Source organism: Schistocerca nitens, chromosome 2 (genome assembly GCF_023898315.1).
Source record: "Schistocerca nitens isolate TAMUIC-IGC-003100 chromosome 2, iqSchNite1.1, whole genome shotgun sequence".
In the NCBI taxonomy this organism is placed as follows: Eukaryota; Metazoa; Arthropoda; class Insecta; order Orthoptera; family Acrididae; genus Schistocerca; species Schistocerca nitens.
Window position 1 is genome coordinate 102,487,239 of NC_064615.1, and position 26,128 is coordinate 102,513,366.

General features: G+C 42.3%; 1 protein-coding gene across 1 annotated transcript in view; it reads right to left on the reverse strand.

Annotated features, from left to right (window-relative positions):
- LOC126235765 (uncharacterized) overlaps positions 1-26,128 on the reverse strand; it is a 716,416-nt gene that overhangs the window by 396,110 nt on the left and 294,178 nt on the right. Inside the window, exon 4 of the mRNA XM_049944564.1 lies at positions 24,654-24,732. Coding sequence (XP_049800521.1) covers positions 24,654-24,732 — 79 coding nt within the window. The remainder of the gene's footprint in view (positions 1-24,653; positions 24,733-26,128) is intronic.

The window sequence follows — 26,128 nt, forward strand, 5'->3', positions numbered from 1 at the left end:
CTGCTGCAAATCAATCTTAGGATTGGCAACTTAAGAAGAAGAAACCTAACTAACCTAAGGTCATCACACACATCCATGACCGAGGCAGGATTCGAACCTGCGACCGTAGCAGCAGCGCAGTTCAGAACTGAAGCGCCTAGAACCGCTCGCCCACAGCGGCCGGCTAGCAATGTTTCGTACGAGTTTTTTGTACCCTTACACCTTTCTCCGGTCGCTAATGACGGAATCACTTGGAATCGATCAGTTGATGTTATATCACTTTGAGGGATTCTACTTTCGTTTTTTTGTAGGAATTTTGTTTAAGGATGAAAAAATAGACGAGAAGCACACGAATTGCCTTTTATTTCATTTTTATTTGTTTATCGTCGGCTTATTAGCAGGGATGGGTAAACGATACTCATGTTCGAACCGGTCTGAGATTTCCCTATACGCCGCGGAAGTCGACGTTGTATGTCGTATGACTCGCGCTGCGCGAGTACAAAGAATACGCGTGGAACTACAAACTAGCCACAATAAGCTATCGCCGTGCATAGTTTGAAAACACAGGAGGAAATATCTTTAAATTCTAGCACGGACGCACAGAGTACAAACTTCGCATTTGAACAAAGTTCTTGCAATAAGAGTTCTCATTTGTGTAACCATATTTTCGTGTTTATCTGTAATTTAACTGACTTATTCTTAATAAACTATTACGTTTATCATGAGTGAAAAGTGCTTGACTTGCCGTAGAATTGTTAGGTCGGGGCTTTGGTGTGATGGGTGCTGTAGTTTTTTCCATGTGGGTGACTGTAGTGGCGTGGGAATAGGGGAAGTAAATGAGACTCATCAGTGGTTTTGTAGGATTTGTAGTAGAGATAGGAAGATACTAGAACAGGAGGGGAAAATTGCCGCCCTTCAGGCTGAGTTAGACAAGGCCAGGGGAGATCTTGACAGGTTAAGGAGGGAAAATGGTAAAGAGAGGTGGGAAGTGGCAACAGGCAACAGGAGGAACAGGCCTAGAACTTTGTCTGACAGCGTTATGGTGAATGTGGAAAATAGATTTGACCTGTTGCTTCAGTTAGAAGCTGGTGAGCCTCAAGCAGTTGCAGGTGTAGACAGGGCACAACAAACTTTCAGCAGCAAATTGAAAAGTAAGAATGTAGGGAAATCAGTAAAGAGAAAGAAAGTGTTGTTGTTAGGTAGCTCCCATGGAAGAGGTGTTGGCCAACTTTTGCAGGATGAACTAGGATCAGAATACCAGGTCACCAATTTTTTTAAACCTAGTGCTGGTCTGGAGCAGGTGACAGAGGATTTAGGATCACTTTGCAAAGATTTCACTAAGGAAGACACCGTGGTTATAGTGGGTGGGGCAGGTAACAGTATCGACAGAGATCCTGGGTACAGTATAGAGTGTGACCTGGCGAAGATTGCATCAGCATCGAAGCATACTAGTGTTGAGTTTGTATCTGTTCTTGGGCGCCATGACCGACCTCATTTGAACTCTTCTGTCAGGAGAGTTAATTTGGAGCTGGAACGGCTGCTCATGTCGGGTGCGGGGTCACACATTGGTGTGGTTCCTGTTGATTCTCTCAGTAGGTGGGATTATACTAGGCATGGCCTTCACCTCAACAGGAAGGGGAAGGGTAAATTGGCTGGGGAAATAGCAGGAAAGTTAAAGGGGGGAGGCACTGTCATGAGTGGTAAAATACCAGTGGTTATAGGATTCAGAAAAGACCCTTTTTTAGGGTAGGGAGGACAGAAAGAAAGCAAATTTTAAGAGAGGTTAGAACTGAGACAAATCTTCAGTCTGAGAAAGAAATCAAAAAACATAATTCCAGCTTATTACATCAGCATAAACAGCCATTGGTTAAGAATTTTCAACTGTCAGCAGATATTTTAACTCCACCCAATTTTAACTCAGTCAATGAGAAATGTCAGCTATCTTTATTGCATCAAAATATTCGAGGACTGAGAAATAAAATTAATGAATTAACTATCTGCATAGATGAATTAGAGTCTTCAAACCCAGCTGACATAATCTGCCTCTCTGAACATCATGTGACCACTGGTATAGAACTTTTAAGTGTTACAGGGTTTAGGTTAGCATCTCACTTTTGTAGATCAGAAATGGAGAAAGGAGGAGTTGCCACATTCATCAGGAACTGTCATAAATTTAAGAACATAGACATTCATAAATTTTGCCTAGAACAGCATATGGAAGCATGTGCAACAGAATTAGAATTTCACAAAAAATCCTTCATAATATTAAGTGTATATCGAGCACCTGCAGGTAACTTTAATCTGTTTGTCAACCACCTTGAAGCTGTACTGGCCCATTTAACAACCAAAAACAAAGAAATAGTGGTTGCTGGTGATTTCAATGTAGATTTCCTTAAAGACTCTCCCAATAAGAACTTGTTTCAGTTAGTAACACTATCATTCAACTTAATTCCCACAGTAAAGTTCCCCACTAGGATAGCCACTTGCTCACAAACAGCCATTGATAATATCTTTATAGAAAAGTCCAATGAACAAAATTATATTACAAAACCAATAGTCAATGGCCTCTCAGACCATGACATGCAGTTCCTTCTGTTAAATGTTAATACTGAACAGGATATAAAATCTGTTAAATCTGAGCTCAAAAGGATAATCAGTAAGCCAAAAATTGATTATTTTAGGACACTCCTCAGAGACATTCACTGGACTGATGTTTACAGCGTTCATGGCATGAATGAAAAATATAACATTTTTGCTAATAAAGTGCTTAACTTATTCGAACACTGCTTTCCCCCAAAACTTACCAAGGTTAGAGCAAAGTCTACAAAGAAGCCATGGATTACTCGAGGAATAGGGGTATCTTGTAAAACAAAAAGAAAACTGTATCTGTCACTCCGAAACATTTCCAATGTTGATGCTATAGCACATTATAAGAAATACTGCAAAATATTAAAGACTGTAATACGGATGTCAAAGCAAATATATTACAAGGAAAAGATAGTCATATCAGATAACAAAATAAAGACAATATGGGATATAGTGAAGGAGGAGACCGGTAGAACCAGGCATGAAGAGGAACAAATAGCATTAAGAGTAAATGATACATTGGTGACAGATGTGTATAGTGTTGCAGAACTTTTTAACAAACATTTTATAACTGTTACTGACAAGATGGGGTTGTCAGGTTCGGTAGATGCTGCTATGGATTACCTTAGACCAGACATTTCAAGTAACTTCCTTAATATGAATTTGACCCTCACTACCCCAACAGAAATAATGTCCATCATAAAATCTTTAAAATCAAAAACATCTAGTGGGTATGATGAAATATCAACAAAGTTAATTAAAGAATGTGATTCTGAGCTAAGTAACATATTAAGCTATCTGTGTAACCAGTCGTTTATTAGTGGAATATTTCCTGAATGGCTGAAATATGCTGAAGTTAAGCCACTGTTTAAGAAGGGAGATAAAGAAATAGCATCAAATTTCCGTCCAATTTCACTGTTGCCAGCATTCTCAAAAATTTTCGAAAAAGTAATGTACAGTCGTCTTTATAACCATCTTATCTCAAATAACATACTGTCAAAGTCACAGTTTGGATTTCTAAAAGGTTCTGATATTGAGAAGGCTATCTACACTTACAGTGAAAATGTGCTTAATTCATTAGACAAAAAATTGCAGGCAACTGGTATATTTTGTGATCTGTCAAAGGCATTTGACTGTGTAAATCACAATATCCTTTTAAGTAAACTAGAATATTATAGTATAACAGGAAATGCTGCAAAATGGTTCAAATCTTATATCTCTGGCAGGAAACAAAGGGTGTTATTAGGAAAGAGACATGTATCAAGCTATCAGGCCTCATCCAACTGGGAACTAATTACATGTGGGGTCCCACAAGGTTCCATTTTGGGGTCCTTACTTTTTCTTGTGTATATCAATGACCTTTCAACAGTAACATTACCAGATGCCAAGTTTGTTTTGTTTGCCGATGATACAAACATTGCAATAAATAGCAAGTCAAATGTAGTCTTAGAAAGATCAGCCAATAAAATATTTGTGGACATTAATCACTGGTTCCTAGCCAATTCTTTGTCACTAAACTTTGAAAAAACACACTACATGCAGTTCAGAACTTGTAAGGGGTGTCCCAAGAGTATATGTCTAACATACGATGACAGGAAGATAGAAGAAGTGGACAGTGTTAAATTCTTGGGATTACAGCTTGATAATAAATTCAACTGGGAGGAGCACACCACAGAACTTCTGAAGCGTCTTAACAAATCTCTGTTTGCAATGCGAATTTTGTCTGACATAGGGGATATAAAAATGAAAAAGCTGGCATACTATGCTTACTTTCATTCCATAATGTCATATGGGATTATTTTTTGGGGTAATTCATCAAGCCAAGCTAAAGTTTTCCGGGCACAAAAACGTGCAGTGAGAGTTATATGTGGTGTGAACTCAAGAACATCCTGCAGAAGCCTGTTTAGGGAACTAGGGATACTAACTACTGCTTCCTAATATATTTATTCCTTAATGAAATTTGTCATTAAAAATATATCACTTTTTCAAACCAACAGCTCAATTCATGGAATCAATACTAGAAATAAGAATAATCTTCACAAGGATTTAAAGTCACTTAGTCTTGTACAAAAAGGTGTGCATTATTCAGGAACCCACATTTTCAATAACTTGCCAGCAGCCATAAAAAGCTTAACAACCAATGAAATTCAGTTTAAGAGAAGCCTAAAGGATTTATTGGTGGCCAACTCCTTCTACTCCATTGATGAATTTCTTAGTAAAACCAACTAATTTGTATATAAGTACAACATAACTTCTGCACAATTTCAGTGCAGTAATGTGTTCATTGAAAATTTGTGTGTGTGTGTGTGTTAGTATAATCTAACTTCTGCACCATTTCAGTGCAGTAATGTGTTCATTGTAAATAAGTATTACAGTAGTTTATTACCTTATAAATAAATAAAAAACTTTTTTATCTTAAATTTAGTGCATTAGTATTTGTAAAATGACTCTTAGTGTTCATTAAAAAATGACGATCATTCCACTTGGGACCTGTGGAGTGGTACATTAGCTTATTTGTTTTAGTTGTAAATATTTGTCATGTGTTGTTGTTTTTCTGACATGTTCCACATCCTGGAGGACCTCCTCACTACGGATCAATTGGAATGAAAGTAAATCTAATCTAATCTAATCTAATCATAGGTGTACTACGAACGGCTGAAAGCAAGGGGAAACTACAGCCGTAATTTTTCCCGAGGGCATGCAGCTTTACTGTATGGTTAGACAGGGTTGTAGCCTCTCCCCAATGTTATTCAATCTGTGTATTGAGCAAGCAGTAAAGGAAACAAAAGAAAAATTCGGAGTAGGTATTAAAATCCATGGAGATGAAATAAAAACTTTGAGGTTCGCCGATGACATTGTAATTCTGTGAGTGACAGCAAAGGACTTGGAAGAGCAGTTGAACGGAATGGACAGTGTCTTGAAAGGAGGATATAAGATGAACATCAACAAAAGCAAAACGAGGATAATGGAATATAGTCGAATTAAGTCAGGTGATGCTGAGGGAATTAAATTAGGAAATGAGACACTTAAAGTAGTAAAGGAGTTTTGCTATTTGGGGAGCAAAATAACTGATGATGGTCGAAGTAGAGAAGATATAAAATGTAGACTGGCAATGGCAAGGAAAGCGTTTCTGAAGAAGAGAAATTTGTTAACATCGAGTATAGATTTAAGTGTCACGAAGTCGTTTCTGAAAGTATATGTATGGAGTGTAGCCATGTATGGAAGTGAAACATGGACGGTAAATAGTTTGGACAGGAAGAGAATAGAAGCTTTCGAAATGTGGTGCTACAGAAGAATGCTGAAGATTAGATGGGTAGATCACATAACTAATGAGGAGGTACTGAACAGAATTGGGGGGGGGGGGGGGAGAAGAGGAGTTTGTGGCACAACTTGACAAGAAGAAGGGACCGGTTGGTAGGACATGTTCTGAGGCATCAAGGGATCACAAATTTAGCATAGGAGGGCAGTGTGGAGGGTAAAAATCGTAGAGGGAGACCAAGAGATGAATACACTAAGCAGATTCAGAAGGATGTAGGTTGTAGTAGGTACTGGGAGATGAAGAAACTTGCACAGGATAGGGTAGCATGGAGAGCTGCATCAAACCAGTCTCAGGACTGAAGACCACAACAACAACAACATGGGATATGTGCATGAATAAACGCTCCTGGTGATTTTTTAAGGAGAGCTACACTCAAAGTTGGGACTGTACTCCTTAATAAAATGTTATTTGACTCTGATGGCCAGTAGGAAGAAGAAATAATGTTTCATTTGGTTATTGGAGACTACATAGTTTTACCAAGTACATTGAAAACGAGTACAGTGCGGTGTACGGAATGAAGTTAAGAGTACATACATTACAACTACGGGCTGTAATTTATATTTATCTTGTCTTTGTTCGCATGTAGGCGGCCGGAGTGGCCGAGCGGTTCTAGGCGCTACAGCCTGGAACCGCGGGACCGCTACAGTCGCAGGTTCGAATCCTGCCTCGGGCGTGGATGTGTGTAATATCCTTAGGTTAGTTAGGTTTACTTAGTTCTAAGTTCTAGGGGACTGATGACCTCAGAAGTGCTCAGAGCCATTTGAACCATTTTTGTTCGCTTGTATCTCGTTTCCTTGTTATTGATATGGGTATCACATGTAAGTTAGATTTCTTCGTTGTCTAATTCGTAGCACTGTGATTCTTATTTACTCATTGAAGTTTATATTATTTTGAAGGCTTTATATATTGCCCTCCGTTAGTATTCTCTTGTCAACTGAAAGTGGTCATGATGAATTCGATAACCAACTAAATAGAAACATACGAACTTTTTAAAGATCGAATTAAACTTCACATAAATATTTGTTTTGCGAGTAATATTGTCACAAAATGCCAACAACGGACACGTACAATGGCAACAATTAAGTACAGAAGCACAATCGTTAAATTTCTGTGTGAAATGGTTTGCTGAATGCCTGTCACTACTTCCAAATTACTTTAATCACAATAGAAATCTGCTAACACTGTAGAGTATCTTAAGAGATGGTTATCCTTGTGGAATTCCATAACAAAATGTGTATATGAACTTATACAGTTAAGAGTGTGTGAATTTGCTTACAGAAGGTTGAAAGCAAGGCGGTACTGCCGTGTCTTCTCTCGTCCACAGAACGTAAATGTTGTGAAAACAAATGAATAGTTCAAAGATTATACCGCTATACTAGGAGTTATTTTTACGCTCTACTTGTATTTCTTTGTTAACGCTGATAATGTAAAACATTTCATATGTCGACTTATTCTACGTGGGTGGGCTTCACTGCCCCGACAAATTTGAAGATAGACATCGTTCCTCCTGGCTGTATTTTAAAATTCTACTCTATGAAACTGGTGGTTTTGAGCGTTGCTCGTTCTAAAGTCCATGTCAAGTGGTCGCGATTTTTGTTTGGCGAGGCTGAACTACGATCTGTTGTAGATGCACTTACGAATGAGAAACTCCCGGAACTAGTAGTGCTTAATAAAGTGCGTTTTGGAACGGCGTAGTTCTTCATTTCATATGAATTTTAATTTTATCCATTGCTGTCAATGTTTCTTGCTTGACCACATTCATTTCGTAAAATAAAGAACAACCCCCTTCAGTGACTTTATTTCAACGCACGATGCACTTCGAGCCCTGCGGATTCATGTTCAGGTGCTTTGACAGCCTACATTGATTTTTTTCAGATTTAGGTTGATCCTGGTCCTGATGAGATTACAATGGTCTATTACAAAGTGGACACATTGTGAATATAAGCTTACAAAACGTATACAAATCGAAAAATAACATCCTGTTTCCAGCGGTGGATACATGGTTTTGATGCACAGTATGAGTGAATACATACAGCTTTCATTCTAGAACACATTTTGTAAACACACGTAAAACAAGTCAAAGAATTTCAGAATTGAAGATGCTGTACTTCTACAAATACATCTGTGTATTGTAAGTTATTTTTCGATTTGTATTAGTTTTATGAACTTATATTCACAATGTGCTCGATTTGTAACATATATTATAATCTGAGCAGGGCCAGAATTAACGAATATCTGAAAAAAATCGATGTAGACTGTCTAACTACTTCAAGATCAGCCCCCAGGATACGAAATGGATCGTGCGTTAAAATAAAACCATATGCATTTTTTATTGACTTCTTGTTTGTAAACGCATGTAGAATAACGCGCAATTTTGAGTACATAATTACAATTTCGTGTTTGCTGAGTCTTAGTATATATGTTCGTTAGCTTTTGTAGCTGAGTTAGTTATATGGTGGCTATTGCAGCTGCTCGTATTATGGCCACTGTCAGTGTAATGTACGTTCGTTGGCATTTGTAGCTCAATCAGTTATACGATCGTTTCTGGAGCTTTGCGCATTATGGCAATTATTTTTTGTCTGAATCCGATATACATTTTTTACATATCTTGTGCATTAGAAACTTCAACTCATACAAACACTTAACTTGCGTGGAAGCGAGTTACGGTGTTGTTGGGAGAACTGAAGCTACTTCCCAGCGGTACTGATCTTCTACGCGGCACTCATATTGGCAGGTTCACATACTTGTTTTTTGTACCTATTAGCGATGGTAATTTGTCATGAAACCGAGCAGGGAAGGATAACGTAAAGATACTCGATTCACATATCAGAGGACCGTAATTAGAACTTACCATTTACTATCCATGTTTAGATTTTCTGTGGTTTTTCTAAACAGATTAAGGCGAATGCCAGGTTGGTTTCTTTGACTAGGACACAGCCCATTTGCTTCCCCGTCCTTCTGCTATCCATGCTTCTGTAGCGTTTCCAAGGGTCACGTCGGTGACGAGACGATAATCTTTTTCTCCTTACTTTACTTCTTTAACGATGTTTTCGAAGGCCTGATGGTGTTTCAGTAATCATTTAAATAACGAAGTACTGCATCTGCTACTTTTTATGACTAACACGATGAGTTTTAGTAATGCATTCCCACTGTCAAGCGATATGGATGTTTATATGGGTATCGGATGTATGTTGTTATGCCTCTCCTTCCCTGTGACGCCATTTCATATTTTCACTACAGCCGGAAAATCTAAAAACATAAATCTTTGAATTTTCGATGGTGATATTACATGATAGTATTTTTCTGTATTTACATAGAGATACTGCGCAGCCTTAACCACGCAGGAACACGTCATTTATAGTTTTTGTTTAATTTAAATCACGCGTGGCATACAGATATTGCGACATAACTGCTTTGCAAAGAGTTTGGGTACGGTCAAAGGCATGCTGCTATAGTGAATTACATTTGTATCGACATTAAAGTGCCGCTTGCAGCTACTATCAGTAACTCATTCACAAATTTAAATAACAGTTACGTTTCATATTTTAACATTTATACTATTTTTCACTCTGTTGCTACATCTGTTAAAATTAAGAAAACGGACTTTTTAAATTTATGGCAGTTATTACATACAAAAAACATTTGAAAAATTAATCGAATCACTATCTAATCACTAAAGGCTTCTTTCTTATGACTTTTTGTGGTGCAGAAAAATTTCTAATTCCTTAATTAAATCAATAGCATGTGATTTCTGGAAGTGATGGAGTTTCTTAAGATCTACGTTTGTGAAAGGAGTCACCGGAGTTGTTTTTATGTGTGTTGGTATGGCTGATTTTGTCAGTTGGTTGTGTGTGTAACGGTTAATGTCTGTACTGTGTAGTAGTTTTTAAAAAAACTGACCTGTTACATCAGTTTCTAAAATTCCAATATTTATGCTTCCTATTTTCCGATGGCAGTGAAATCATAAATAGATGATTGGATGCAGAGAAACGCAGAAAACCACACATGCAGACCTCACATCCAGTGGCAAGGTACATTTCCGCACCTCTGGAAAATGGGAATAAATTTCAAGACAGCGTCCCGCTATGCCTGAAAGAACGTAACTTGTGCAATACTTTATTATTTAAATCATCATGTAATTTTGCTGTTACATGCGATAGCCCTGGAGGCACTAAGTAGTTCGGTACGGTAGACTGCAGTGTAGTTTTTATCAGTAAACGTCTCCAGATTCGCACAGTATTGGTTAAAGTATGTTCGATTACACGTTACCCCTCCGAGGTTAATATTACCAATGCAGTAACGTCTGTAGTTGAAAATGACCATTTCATCTCTTAGCGGCTGAATAACTTCCATACAACTCTTTCGCCGGCCGGAGTGGCCGTGCGGTTCTGGGCGCTACAGTCTGGAACCGAGCGACCGCTACGGGCGCAGGTTCGAATCCTGCCTCGGGCATGGATGTGTGTGATATCCTTAGGTTCGTTAGGTTTAATTAGTTCTAGGCGACTGATGACCTCAGAAGTTAAGTCGCATAGTGCTCAGAGCCATTTGAACCATTTTACAACTCTTTCGTAGCAGTATCTAGAGACTTACAGTTATCACTGGAGCATCTATGCAGTATGTGTCATAATTAATAGCGAAAACTGTGTGCAAAAATGTTCCAGTAAACATGGGTCCACGTACGATCCATTTGCGAGATAACTGCACGTCTGTGGTTACGAACCGCCAGTGACTTTGGTATGAAATGTTGTCCTAGTTACTGCAAATGCACGATTTGAAATGTAATCGATCAAGTTCTCCTTTAATCAGGCACGGTAGTTGGAAATTTTGCTGCTTACGCGAGAGAACACGTAACGCCCCAATATGGCCCAAGATGAATTGGATCGAGCAGGGCCTATACATTCATCTCCAAGGTCACTGAACTCATTCCCCTGGATTTCTCTGTCTTCAGCCATCCCAGATGTGGTATCGATAGCTACGATGCAACAACGTTGGTGCGCTCTGCTAGGTTGGCACTACGATACCGACACCGAAGACAGCGCCCTCTAGCCGGCGCTCTCCAGTTCTCTGAGCACCGCTCCGGATTCAGCCCATTTGATGCCGAGCAGACTACCAAGCAACATTGTTTCTATTTCATAGTGGAGAGCCACTACTTGTAACTTGATGTACAGCTTCGCACCTACGTGCTCATCTCAGCCAAAGTTAAGTACATAGTAAAACCACTTTCAATTGCAGTACCACGTGTTCTACCTCACCTGCTCCTCCTAGCTTCCTACATTCGGCCTACCCTTCAAGTTTCAGGAGCAGACCCACGCGCCGCCTATCCAGGCGGGATGCAAAAGCAGAAGTGAAGCGTACAGCAATCTCGCTGATACAATTGAAAAGCTGGAGCAGCGAGACTGTATAGTCTTGATGGTGGCAGGGAGTTTGAAAGAATTCATAACTAGCTTCAGAGACCACTGCAGTATTGAATCCAAATGCGTGGACGACACTTTCCTTTAGCAAATGATTCAAATGGCTCTGAGCACTATGGGATTTAACATCTATGGTCATCAGTCCCCTAGAACTTAGAACTACTTAAAACTAACTAACCTAAGGACATCACACAACACCCAGTCATCACGAGGCAGAGAAAATCCCTGACCCCGCCGGGAATCGAACCCGGGAACCCGGGCGCGGGAAGCGAGAACGCTACCGCACGACCACGAGCTGCGGACTTTCCTTTAGCAGAAACGAGTGTACGGTAAATAATAATGTCGTGTGACTAGAGCCTCCCGTCGGGTAGACCGTTCGCCGGGTGCAAGTCTTTCGATTTGACGCCACTTCGGCGACTTGCGCGTCGATGGGGATAAAATGATGATGATTAGGACAACTCAACACCCAGTCCCTGAGCGGAGAAAATCTCCGACCCAGTCGGGAATCGAACCCGGGCCCTTAGGATTGACATTCTGTCGCGCTGACCACTCAGCTACCGGGGGCGGACTACGGTAAATTATAACGTGTGTCGTGCTGCACTGGTATTGTTTCATATTAAGGTAGAGCATGGATGAAGTTTGAGCCCAGTTATATAGGAACTTATTTGAAAAGTTTTCATTTCAAATGCGTTTGTACTAACTAGGACAAGATTTCGTACTGAAGTCGGTGGCAGCTCTTAACTACATATTCGCAGTCGTATTTACTGGAAATTTCTTGCTTCTGTTGCCGTGTACATTTATCCGTTTGACTTACCGTTATTAATTATGATACGCATTGTATAGTACAATGCGTTCTCTCCAACTCGATGTCAGTTATCCACGTCAGTATGTTGCTAACACAGTTTCCTCGGAGTTGCAGAACGGAGGCGAGTCATTTTTAGGAAATAATAGGCCATGAAATCGTCGCTGGCTGGATGAGATACAGCAAGTCGCGGATGTTTCTTCTACAGGGTGAAGAGTATGTAAACCGACAAACTCTGGCAGGTTGTAGGGGACATCAAAACAAATATTTTTCCCTAATGTCATTTTTTCCTATGAGGAGTATTTAAACCGGTAGAGGAAGATTTATCTGGCGGCAAATTAATTAAACCAACAAACACTTTTCCATTTCTTTATGACTAAGAGACAACACATTAACACAACCCAATTTCAATTACAGTAGATTTTCAAAAATGCCTCCATTGGCACGTAAACAAAGGCTAAACCGTCGGATCATGTTCTGTCTGACACGGGCAAAAACCCCAGGAGTATCCTGAATTGTTCCCGCTGCTGCTACTATCCGGGCAACCAGATCCTCTTCTGATGCAGCAGGAGTTGCCTAAACAAGGTTGCGCATCTCTCCCCACACAAAAAAGTCCAGAGTGGATATATCTGGGGATCGAGCAGGACATGGTACAGGACCACCTCTTCCAATCCGCGTTTCTGGGAACCGTCGGTCCAGGAATCGACGCACACGACGACTGAAAAGTGCCGGCGCCCCGTCACGTTGGAACCAAATGTGTTGTCTTGTAGCGAGCGGGACGTCTTCCAGCAATTTCCTCAAATTGCAGCGTTCTTGCTGTGCGACGGTGTCCCTATCCAGGTAATGTGCTATATGACCCGGTCTCACGCAGACGTTGGTCCACAGCAGCAAAGGTCGTACGATGCGGGATACGGCGATTAGCATATTGTTGTTGATAAACCCGCTGTACAGCTCGTCCGTTTTGGTGTGCTACGCAGTACTCACCAACCATATCAGTGTACTCACTCCACGTGTATCGATCCATTAGTAAACAGAGACAACCGAGTTAGAAAACCGCTGCGGAAGCAAAGGGAACTTCACAGCAAACATAAACATAGCCAAAGCCTTGCACACCAACAAAAATTACGCGAAGCGAAGTGTAGTGTGAGGAGGGCTATGCGAGAGGCGTTCAATGAATTCGAAAGTAAAGTTCTATGTACTGACTTGGCAGAAAATAATAAGAAATTTTCATCTTATGTCAAAGCGGTGGGTGGATCAAAACAAAATGTCCAGACACTCTGTGACCAAAATGGTACTGAAACAGGATGACAGACTAAATGCCGAAATACTAAATGTCTTTTTCCAAAGCTGTTTCACAGAGGAAGACTGCACTGTCGTTCCTTCACCAGATTGTCGCACAGATGACAAAATGGTGGATATCGAAATAGACGACAGAGGGATAGAGAAATAATTAAAATCGCTCAAAAGATGAAAGGCCGATGGACCTGATGGGATACCAGTTCGATTTTACACAGAGTACGCGAAGAACCTTGCCCCCTTCTTGCAGCGGTGTTCCGTAGGTCTCTAGAAGAGCGTAGCGTTCCAAAGGATTGGAAAAGGGCACAGGTCATCCCCGTTTTCAAGAAGGGACGTCGAACAGATGTGCAGAACTATAGACCTATATCTCTAACGTCGATCAGCTGTATTATTTTGGAACACGTATTGTGTTCGAGTATAATGATTTTTCTGGAGACTAGAAATCTACTCTGTAGGAATCAGCATGGGTTTCGAAAAAAGACGATCGTGTGAAACCCAGCTCGCGCTATTCGTGCACGAGACTCATAGGGCCATAGACACGGGCTCGCGGGTAGATGCCGTGTTTCTTGACTTCCGCAAGGCGTGCAATACAGTTCCCCACAGTCGTTTAATGAACAAAGTAAGAGCATATGGACTATCAGACCAATTGTGTGATTGGATTGAAGAGTTCCTAGATAACAGAATGCAACATGTCATTCTCAATGGAGAGAAGTATTCCGAAGTAAGAGTGATTTCAGGTGTGCCGCAGGGGAGTGTCGTAGGACGGTTGCTATTCACAATATGGCCGGCCGCGGTGGTCTAGCGGTTCTAGGCTCTCAGTCAGACTGCTACGGTCGCAGGTTCGAATCCCGCCGCGGGCATGGATGTGTGTGATGTCCTTAGGTTAGTTAGGTTTAAGTAGTTCTAAGTTCTAGGGGACTTATGACCACAGATGTTGAGTCCCATAGTGCTCAGAGCCATTTGAACCCTTTGAGCTATTCACAATATACATAAATGACCTTGTGGATGACATCGGAAGTTCACTGAGGCTTTTTGCGAATGATGCTGTGGTATATCGAGAGGTTGTAACAATGGAAAATTGTACTGAAATGCAGGAGGATCTGCAGCGAATTGACGCATGGTGCAGGGAATGGCAATTGAATCTCAATGTGGACAAGTGTAATGTGCTGCGAATACATAGAAAGAAAGATCCCTTGTCATTTAGCTACAAAATAGCAGGTCAGCAACTGGAAGCCGTTAATTCCATAAATTATCTGGCAGTACGCATTAGGAGTGATTTAAAATGGAATGATCATATAAAGTTGATCGTCGGTAAAGCAGATTCCAGATTGAGATTCATTGGAAGAATCCTAAGGAAATGCAATTCGAAAACAAAGGAAGTAGGTTACAGTACGCCTGTTCGCCCACTGCTTGAATACTGCTCAGCAGTGTGGGATCTGTACCAGATAGGGTTGATAGAAGAGATAGAGAAGATACAACGGAGAGCAGCGCGCTTCGTTACAGGATCATTTAGTAATCGCGAAAGCGTTACGGAGATGACAAACTGCAGTGGAAGACTATGCAGGAGAGACGCTCAGTAGCTCGGTACGGGCTTTTGTTGAAGTTTCGAGAACATACCTTCACCGAGGAGTCAAGCAGTATATTGCTCCCTCCTACATATATCTCGCGAAGAGACCATGAGGATAAAATCAGAGAGATTAGAGCCCACACAGAGGCATACCGACAATCCTTCTTCCCACGAACAATACGAGACTGGAATAGAAGGGAGATCCGATAGAGGTACTCAAGGTACCCTCCGCCACACACCGTCAGATGGCTTGCGGAGTATGGATGTAGATGTAGATGTAGATGTAGAGACAGTGCACTACTACACTGGTGGACAGCAGTTGCCTACAAGTGAAGAGCGTAATACGCCCTCTAACAACCGTAATACGGCCTCTAACAACTGATGAGCGTAATATGACCTCCACTGGTTTAAATAATCCTCATAGGAAAAAATGACACTAGGGAAAAATATTTGTTTTGATGTCCCCTACAACCTCCCAAAGTTTGTCGGTTTAAATACTTTTCACCCTGTATATTACCGAACGTGAATAACCGTGTTGGCTAACTCCTCACCTGGGAAGTTTCTCGGAAGAAATCCCCAAGTATTTAGCAGGATGACTCAGACTAGCCGTGTTTGTTGACGTGCCTCGCAGGGAGTGTCGAATGAGGCCGCTGGGGTCCTACTTTCCTTGGAAGCGGCGGGAGCCACGTGCGGCCACGTGCGAGCCATCGAGACGGACATTGGCCGCAACACCGACGCTGCTCTGCAGTCCGAAACTGTCGTTGTACCCTGCTCAGTGGGCCGTATCATTCCTTACGGGTTCAACGGCCTCGCGTTGGACAAGCCTTATCAGAGTACTCGGTCTTCAGCCACAAGTGGCCCATCGGGACCATCCGACCGCCGTGTCATCCTCAGGGGAGGATGCGGATAGGAGGGGCGTGTGGTCAGCACGCCACTCTCCCGGTCGTTTTGATGGTTTTCTTTGACCGGAGTCGCTACTATTCGGACGAGCAGCTCCTCAATTGGCATCACGAGGCTGAGTGCACCCCGAAAAATGGCAACAGCGCGAGGCGGCTGGATGGTCACCCATCCAAGTGCCAGCCACGCCCGACAGCGCTTAACTTGGGTGATCTCACGGGAACCGGTGTATCCACTGCAGCAAGGCCGTTGCCTACGCGGTACATAAAGGGCTACTATAAATGATACATTCGTTTTGAAAAGTCTATATTTTCCAAAGGATTACATGTAAAAATATGATTAATGCATGAACAGAACCATAAACTCAGCGAGTTTGCATTGTGCCCACCAGTTGGCTTGGTGATGCACGTGCAGTGCCTTGACACATTGGAATGGGCGTAGTGATGAAGATGATGTGGCTCTGTTGCCTACCCGCTCCCCTCCGCCACAGGTCACCTGACTTGACGCATTGTGATTTTTTTCCTTTGGGAGTACATTAAGGACCGTATTTACGCACACCGACTGCCAAGAATACAGTGTAACATTCCCTAGGTCGGTTGCACCACTTTGTACCATCTCCTCTGCCGAATGACAAACCCTAACTTATAACGTACTGAATCCCTTCGACTGTCTGGTACGGTAAGCGGTAGGTTTACAGAGGTGCGTGGTAGGTCCTCTTTGTGAGTTAACTGCGCAGTGGCAGCGTAGCCAGCCACCGCACTTCTCGACCTGTAATCTTACCTTCCCTTACCTGCAGTTCAGCCACTCGTACGTTATTCGGCACGCTGTGGATTCTGGACTTAGTACACTACTGGCCATTAAAATTGCTACACCAAGAAGAAATGCAGATGATAAACGGGTATTATTTGGACAATGTGATTACATTTTCACGTAGTTTGGGTTCATCGATCCTGAGAAATCAGTACCTCTGGCCGTAAGAACGGCCTTGATACGCATGAGCATTGAGTCAAACAGAGCTTGGATGGCGTGTACAGGTACAACTGCCCATGCAGCTTCAACACGACACCACAGTTCATCAAGAGTAATGACTGGCGTATTGTAACGAGCCAGTTGCTTGCCCACCATTGATTGGTGAGAGATCTGGAGAATGTGCTGGCCAGGGCAGCAGTCGAACATTTTCTGTATCCAGAAAGGCCCACAGAGGACCTGCAACATTCGGTCGTTTATTATCCTGGTGAAATGTAGGTTTTGGCAGGGATCGAATGAAGGGTAGAGCCACGGGTCGTAACACATCTCAAATGTAACGTCCACTGTTCAAAGTGCCGTCAATGCGAACAAGAGGTGACCGGGACGTGTATCCAATGGCACCCCATACCATCACGCCAGGTGATACGCCAGTATGGTGAGGACGAATACACGCTTCCAATGTGCGTTCACCGCGATGTCGCCAAACACGGATGCGACCATCATGATGCTGTAAACAGAACCTGGATTCATCCGAAAAAATGACGTTTTGCCATTCGTGCACCCAGGTTCGTCGTTGAGTACACCATCGCAGCCGCTTCTGTCTGTGATGCAGCGTCAAGGGTAACCGCAGCCATGGTCTCCGAGCTGATAGTCCACGCTGCTGCAAACGTCGTCGAACTGTTCGTGCAGATGGTTGTTGTCTTGCAAACCTCCCCATCTGTTGACTCAGGGATCGAGACGTGGCTGCACGATCTGTTACAGCCATGTGGATTAGATGCCTGTCACTCGACTGCTAGTGATACGAGGCCGTTGGGATCCAGCACGGCGTTCCGTATTACCCTCTTGAACCCACCGATTTCATATTCTGCTAAAAGTCATTGAATCTCGACCAACGCGAGCAGCAATGTCGCGATACGATAAACCGCAATCGCGATAGACTACAATCCGACCTTTATCAAAGTGGGAATCGTGATGGTACGCATTTCTCCTCCGTACACGAGGCATCACAACAACGTGTCACCAGGCAACGCCGGTCAACTGCTGTTTGTGTATGAGAAATCGGTTGGAAACTTTCCTGGTGTCAGCACTTTGTAGGTGTCGCCACCGGCGCCAACCTTGTGTGACTGCTCTGAAAAGCTAATCATTTGCATATCACAGCATCTTCTTCCTGTCGGTTAAATTTCGCGTCTGTAGCACGTCATCTTCGTGGTGTAGCATTTGTAATGGCCAGTAGTGTAAATACGTAGAACTAAGGTTATGGAGACGAATTACGGTGCTACTAAATAATGCAGTGTAGCTCTGATAGAAGAAATTATATTCTAGAGACTCGTTGGCGTGACAATCCTTTGATACAATTTATTACAAACAAGTTGCGATAGTGGGTTTATGACCACTGTCGGATACCGATTGCCTTTCGTTGTCGTCTCAGTCGGGCTAATCCCAATTGTGATCGTTTTAATATTATTCACTCAGCTGCCACGCGGGTCTTTTAGTGCGCAAGGCCAGGATCTTGTATTACCGGATACCACGGAATTCAGTCTTTACTTACACTTGATACTCCACATAAAAATAAGCATGATCATAACCAATAGGTCATAATGATCATCGGCAGAAAACAAAAACAGAATTGCAACAGCAAGAGCGAACACAGCAGCTGACTTACCGTGTTCAGTGACTATCGTGTTGTTTCATGCACTAAGGTTTGCTCAATTATCTATTTGCGTCTATACCACAGTAAATGTAAAATATTAAGATAAACATTCATTCACAGTCAAAATAACTTCACCGTCTACGCGAACGTTACTTTGTCACGGTCTTATGCAGCTGTAGCCACAAAGCAAAGCTTAGTTAGTAACTGGCCGGAGTGGCCGAGAGTTTCTAGGCGCTACAGTCTGGAACCGCGCGACCGCTACGGTCGCAGGTTCGAATCCTGCCTCGGGCATGGATGTGTGTGATGTCCTTAGGTTGGTTAGGTTTAAGTTGTTCTAAGTTCTAGCGGACTGATGACCTCAGAAGTTAAGTCCCATAGTGCTCAGAGCCATTTGAACCATTTTTTAGTTGGTAATCTTGCGGGAGAGCAACTGCCGGTCATCCGTACTGCTGCCCGGTCTAACCGCTAGACCTCAACAATGGCGAGCTGTGCGCTCCTTCTCCCCCACTAAGCCGCTTGTGACGTCAGCCACCATGTCTGCCCTTAAAACAATTTAACCTTATACCTTCCCTGTGGCTTTCTGGGCAAATACACTTTTGATTTACACTCTTCTGCAAAATTCACTCTGGCCCTCTGCTCTAATTTAAAGTTTCCTCAAACTACCTAAAAACTTCGGCAGCCTCTGGTCGGACCGGTCCACCTTCTCCATCCCCTAGGGATGTCCGCCCGTGGATGCTTCGTCGTATTTCTAAGCTCCCCCTGGCTTTTCTGTGTCCTTCCGCCTCCTCGTTCTTGCAAGTCACCGTGCTGGCGTACCGCGCCCGACTCGACTCTTATCGTGACCCTTCGACACGCTACCTCCGCTCTTGTCGTCTCTCTGTCTACTGTCCCGCTGCACTCTAATCGGCTTAATTAAAAAGGCTAGCACTTAAGTTTTATTGCCCGTACAACAACCGGGTCCCTTTCTGAAGCCACCTCATATTCTTAGGTATCACTTGAAGATCTTAAAACTATTGCCTATCTGAAGCGTGGCCACCCGTGCACAGCACACTGCCACGTTTCAACTGGAGCAGCCCCGAGAACGCAGCAGTGCCACTGTGATGACCACTGACGACATGTAGTGTTGAAGAGTCAGGTCAAGAAGTTTTAGAAGTTTTGGAAAGGACAATATACGATATCAGAGGTGTTGTCGTCATTCACTCTTAAGCTACAAGTGTCTTTTTGTTTGACTGTCTTTCGTGTCAATTGTGTAAACGTACTTCTGGGAAGACTTCCTCGCAAGACGTGAAGAGAAACGATCGAGGAGCAGACCAGCTGTTCCTAAATCCAGGGAACGAGTGGCACGAGAGCACAGCCAAACTTTGAGGACCAGACATTGCTGTACACCGAGCGATACTGTCTCAGACACCCCTCCAATCTTCGTAGATGTATGTAGTGTGAGTGAGTTCCAAGCATTTGTTTATTTCTCAGGCATTTCCATCTGTGAATGAGTTGTGCAAATATACACTACTGGCCATTAAAATTGCTACACCACGAAGATGACTTGCTACAAACTCAAAATTTAACCGACAGGAAGAAGATGCTGTGATATGCAAATGATTAGCTTTTCAGAGCATTCACACAAGGTTGGCGCCGGTGGCGACACCTACAACGTGCTCACATGAGGAAAGTTTCCAACCGATTTCTCATACACAAACAGCAGTTGACCGGCGTTGCCTGGTGAAACGTTATAGTGATGTCTCGTGTAAGAAGGAGAAATGCGTACCATCACGTTTCCAACTTTGATAAAGGTCGGATTGTAGCCTATCGCGATTGCGGTTTATCGTATCGCGACATTGCTGCTCGCGTTGGCCGAGATCCAATGACTGTTAGCAGAATATGGAATCAGAGGGTTCAGGAGGGTAATACGGAACGCCGTGCTGGATCCCAACGGCCTCGTATCACTAGCAGTCGAGATGACAGGCATCGTATGCGCATGGCTGTACCGGATCGTGCAGCCATGTCTCGATCCCTGAGTCAACAGATGGGGACGTTTGCAAGACAACAACCATGTGCACGAACAGTTGGACAACGTTTGCAGCAGCATAGACTATCAGCTCGGAGACCGTGGCTGCGGTTACCCTTCACGCTGCATCAAACACAGGAGCGCCTGCGATGGTGTAGTCATCGGCGAACCTGGGTGCACGAATGGCAAAACGTCATTTTTTTGGATGAATCCAGATTCTGTTTACAGCATCATGATGATCGCATCCGTGTTTGGCGACATCGCGGTGAACGCACATTGGAAGCGTGTATTCGTCATCGCCATACTAGTGTATCACCTGGCGTGATGGTATGGGGTGCCATTGATTACACGTCTCGGTCACCTCTTGTTCGCATTGACGGCACTTCGAACTGTGGACGTTACATTTGAGATGTGTTACGACCCGTGGCTCTACCGTTCATTCGATCCCTGTGAAACCCTACGTTTCAGTAGGATAATGCACGACCGCATGTTGCAGGTCCTGTACCGGCCTTTCTGTATACAGAAAATGTTCGACTGCTGGCCTGGCCAGCACATTCTCCGGATCTCTCACCAACTGGAAACGTCTGGTCAATGGTGGCCGAGCAACTGGCTCGTCACAATACGCCAGTCACTACTCTTGATGAACTGTGGTATCGTGTTGGAGCTGCATGGGCAGCTGTACATGTACGCGCCATCCAAGCTCTGTTTGACTCAATGCCCAGGCGTATCAAGGCCGTTTTTACGGCCAGATGTGGTTGTTGTGGGTACCGATTTCTCAGGATCTATGCACCCAAATTGCGTGAAAATGTAATCACATGTCAGTTCTAGTATAATATATTTATCCAATGAATACTCGTTTATCATCTGCATTTCTTCTTGGTGTAGCAATTTGCATGGCCATTAGTGTAGATTGCAGCTATTACTTAGAGTGCACAAGTGTAACTAAAACTTATTCCATGGGCTAAAACAAGATATGCATTTTCATTATGTTTTTAGAACTAGTTAAACATGTTTACTGTAATTCCAGTTTTTGTTATGAAATTATGTTCCATTAATGCTATAGTAATTGTTCCAAAGACAACCAGCATGTTGTCTGTACCACTATCAGATGTGGTAGCTTCAACAAATAATGCTAAACTGGTGCTTAAATACAAGTGAGATTCAACGATAATTCAATTCAGTTAAGTGACAAATTGATTTAATTCGTTCAGTCAGAGATAATGATACAGTTTTGGAACTGGAAACGTCTTGGCATAAGAAATGGATCACCGCAAAATGCCGGTAGAGTCCACATTGGCTAATAATGAGTAAGAGATTAACTGTTTCTTAAACCTTTTGCCACACAAAACGTTGATTAGGTGTAAACGTGCCTGGTTTAATTTTGGCGGAAGTACCCTTCTACTGTATTTGATACTTCAACCAGTCAGGATCTATTGGACGTTGAAGACAAAATTTTAGATCTTGAAAAACAACCTAGTACGGATTCATTTAATCTCTCTGATGAAATAATTCTATTAAGGAATATGCAGAGAATCATTACTAATGACACAGTTTTTACTGAGCGGATTGTAAAGGAATTCATTACACATTTCAACATAATTCGTGGTGATCTGCGACTTGTTTGGAGGATTAAATGCTGTAAGTAATTGCTTAGGATTAAATAATCTGTTGTTAAGGATTGCTGACAGTCTATCGACTGCTGGAATTGTTGCACAAAGTCTAAAATCAGTTCTAGAAAGTAGTAAAATGACTGTTTCAGCAGTGTGGTATTGCATTCAAACCAGTTCTCACAGATATAACTGTTAATTTAGTGAAACCTAGATACAACATCTACTGTGATGTACCCTGTTAATCCTTACAATTTAAATGCTTACTAGTTCTGGTAGTTAATACATATGCTGTTTAATGATGGAAGATGAGTGTTATTGTTTCTGTATCAGTTGCTACATAATTTTGAAATGTATAAGATTTATACTTACCGTGTAATGTGGCTACAAGTTGGCACTGATGTTAAGTATCACCTAAAGGATTATTTGCTGATCAGCGAGAGTCAAATGTATTTTTTATCTCTGAATGAGTAAGATCTGTGTGTATTTAAACGTAGTTAATTTTCTCAGAATCAGCAGTTTTCTTAGATAGTAGGGTGTACAGCTGTGGGGAAAAAACTATTTATGAATGATCCTCAGATAGATGATTACTCTAGGAATTTATTGCATCAGCATCATCCATTTCTTAAACGATGTTCTGAAGGTATAATTTACTCTTTCAGTTCGACTATCGATGTTACTTTTACATATATGTACAGCTTCTGGTACATCTGAACTATCTTTTATATTCAAATTAAATGGTGGTAGATAAATTTCAAATTCCATCCACTGTGATTCATCATGTGATCTGTTTGATATGCGTTCTGTATTTCCAGCTACTTTTCATACTTCCAGAAAGCTTTTACGAACAATAAAGTTACTTTACTGCAGAGAATCATACCTATTAACATATGCAAACATTTCCATGTCCAGTTTCCCCAATGACAGCGATTTAATTATCTATACACAAGATAATGTCATGACTACCAACAATGAGTTTAATTTCATTTCATCAGGAAATAAGATTAAGTGTTTTGTATCTTCCAGTAATGCTAGTCCTTACTTAATTGTTAGTATTGTATTTTTCTTTCTTTTATTAATTTTTCTTGTGACTATAGCATATGTCATGCACCAAGTTGTGGTTTTAAAAGCCACTCGTCAGTACCAATCGTTACTGTGACTGCAAATTAGCTAAACGTTGCACTGCATTCTGATACCGCAATTGGCGAAACAGATTCATGACGTCTAGGTGGTCGTTTTGAGCCACATTTGGTAACTGATCTTCTTTGGGGGATGTGAGGTAAGGGTTACAGGCTTGGGCAGAGCCGTCGCATGTGAGTATGTGCAGAGGCTGGTGCTACCTTGAAATATGACCACTACGGTGCCAGTATACACCTTCAGCAGTGCGCCAGACACGCAGTAGTCGAGTGGCCCAGCCAGAACTGTTTCCAACTCGTGTGGTTTTGGCTCAGAAGATATGTGTTTATCGGCTCACAAGGGAGTCCCTATAAGTCACATGTTCATGCTAGGACATCAGAAACGGTTATGATGGCTCGGCTAGTGAGTGAGTTACTATAACGGTTCTTATGGAAATAAAGTAGTGAAGGTTAATGTTCACTATGTCCTCAGGTGTGGACACAAAACCCATAACCCTTACTTATGTCACATAACTTGTGAACTACAGTTAATGAGCCTGAAAAATCATCATATTAACATGTTATGGCAGTACAACAAATAATTCGAGAATGTAGATGTTCAGAATCAACAGTTTTTCTCTGAAATGCCAAAAAAGAAACAGTCACATAACCAGAAGATCAACAAAGCGAAACTAGCTACCAAATGCAGTTAGAAGGAAATCTCTTAAAATAAAAAAGGGTAAAAACATAGTTTAGTAAACATCACTTACTACTTGTACAACACTGAAGATGTAACATCAAGAACATGTGTCATGTGGAAATTACGTGCCAGTCCCTTGATAAGCAGTTTGGCATTATTACCTAAGAACAATATTTTGTTCTCTTTCCTCATTTCCCCACAGTAATGACGCCTTGGGAAGTACTTGTAGCTATGTCTCCTTCACCCCATCTCCCCCTCCCCCTCCTTCTTCGTTGAGAGAGATTGGAAGAGCTAACATCTCCTGAAACCCTACCAATCACAATTTTTCATGAGATTTTTGCTTCCTCATTTGCCGCTTCCGACAAAAATGTTGTGATATTCCATACAGTAACATGTGTCCGATAATGAAGAACTTTGCCTAAATCTATGGCGCACGAAGACTGCATTTCCATGCTGTGTAATAAAGAGATAGCAATGAGAAGGCTATGGGCGTGCAGGTCACCTGGTGGCGTCCAACTGAGGTGGCCACCCCTTTGGAAGGACGGGGTGAACTCGCCAGCACTGATGGCGGGGAGGTCTTCCTGAGCCGGGGCCTCGTTATTTTGCACCAGCTCTACCTATTATTTTTCTGGTAAAATCACTGCTACCACTCTTTTGTGGCTGAGAAGCAAAATGAATTTCCTGTCTGATGACTGATAATTCAGAGATATGAGGATGTTTCAGGCGAGTCCAGGAAGAGAAGTGCTACTCACCCAAAGGTCCACCAGATGTCGAAGCACATGATGGTGAGCCACGAGAAGGCCGCCAGGAAGAAGAACAGCGTCAGCACACCTGCAACACACAGGGGTCAGTGGTGGGGCGTCTTCTTATCAGACTCTTCTGAACTGAAAGAGACTCAGAAAAAATTCTTCAACTTACTCACAGTTGTTAAGAATCATAAGAAGTCAAAAAAGTGGAACAGTCTCCGAAATACTGTAGACAACACCCGAACTCTGTGCAAAAATCTTCTGAGACTGTTTAGGAATATTTTCTGAGAGTTTTGGTATAAGGGGTCCATGGTCTCTGGTTACATGTTACAAGGTAGTAATATAAAACGGTTTGTTCACTTAGTAATTCAATTACATCTCTTTATGTGAAAACACCTCCACAAATGTGAAAAAAAACTGTAATATACAACAACCAAAAGGTGCAACACAAAACCAAGTGTAATGAAACAACCCTCAGCTGCAAAAGTACTGTGACGTGGGTACTATCGCTGAGGATGCAGCCCGGCATAGCATCATCGCGCTCTCTTCAGTTGCATTCCGTGAACCCATACACGTGATGCATATTGGCGAGTTTTAACATACAATGAACACTGCTGGAAAAAGAATTTTGAGAACTGAGCAGAAATAACTGCCAGTCTAATGGTTCAAATGGCTCTGAGCACTATGGGACTCAACATCTTAGGTCATAAGTCCCCTAGAACTTAGAACTACTTAAACCTAACTAACCTAAGGACATCACACACACCCATGCCCGAGGCAGGATTCGAACCTGCGACCGTAGCAGTCCCGCGGTTCCGGACTGCAGCGCCAGAACCGCTAGACCACCGCGGCCGGCAACTGCCAGTCTGACAGCGTGTAAGCAGGCTGTTTAGGTTTTTATGTTGGTAACGCCACGTAGCGCTCTGTATGAAAATCACTGACTGTGCTGTGTGCAGTCTGTGGCTGGTTGGCATTGTTGGAATATTCACTATTGTAGTGTTGGGCAACTGGATGTGAACAGCGCGTAGCGTTGGGCAGTTGCAGGTGAGCCGCCAGCAGTGGGGAGAGAGCTGGCAGAGCTTTGAGAGCGGACGATCTGGACGTGTGTACTTCAGAAAAAGGAAATTTGTAAGACTGGATGTCATGAACTGATGACTTTTGAACACTATTAAGGTAAATCAATTGTTTGTTCTCTATCAAAATCTTTCATTTGCTAACTCTTCCTATGAACTGCTATATGTATTATGACTTTTGAACACTATTAAGGTAAATACATTGTTTGTTCTCTATCAAAATCTTTCATTTGCTATCTATGCCTATCAGTAGTTAGTGCCTTCAGTAGTTAGAATCTTTTATTTAGCTGGCAGTATTGGCGCTCGCTGTATTGCAGTAGTTTGAGTAACGAAGATTTTTGTGAGGTAAGTGATTCATGAAAGGTATAGGTTATTGTTAGTCAGGGCCATTCTTTTGTAGGGATTATT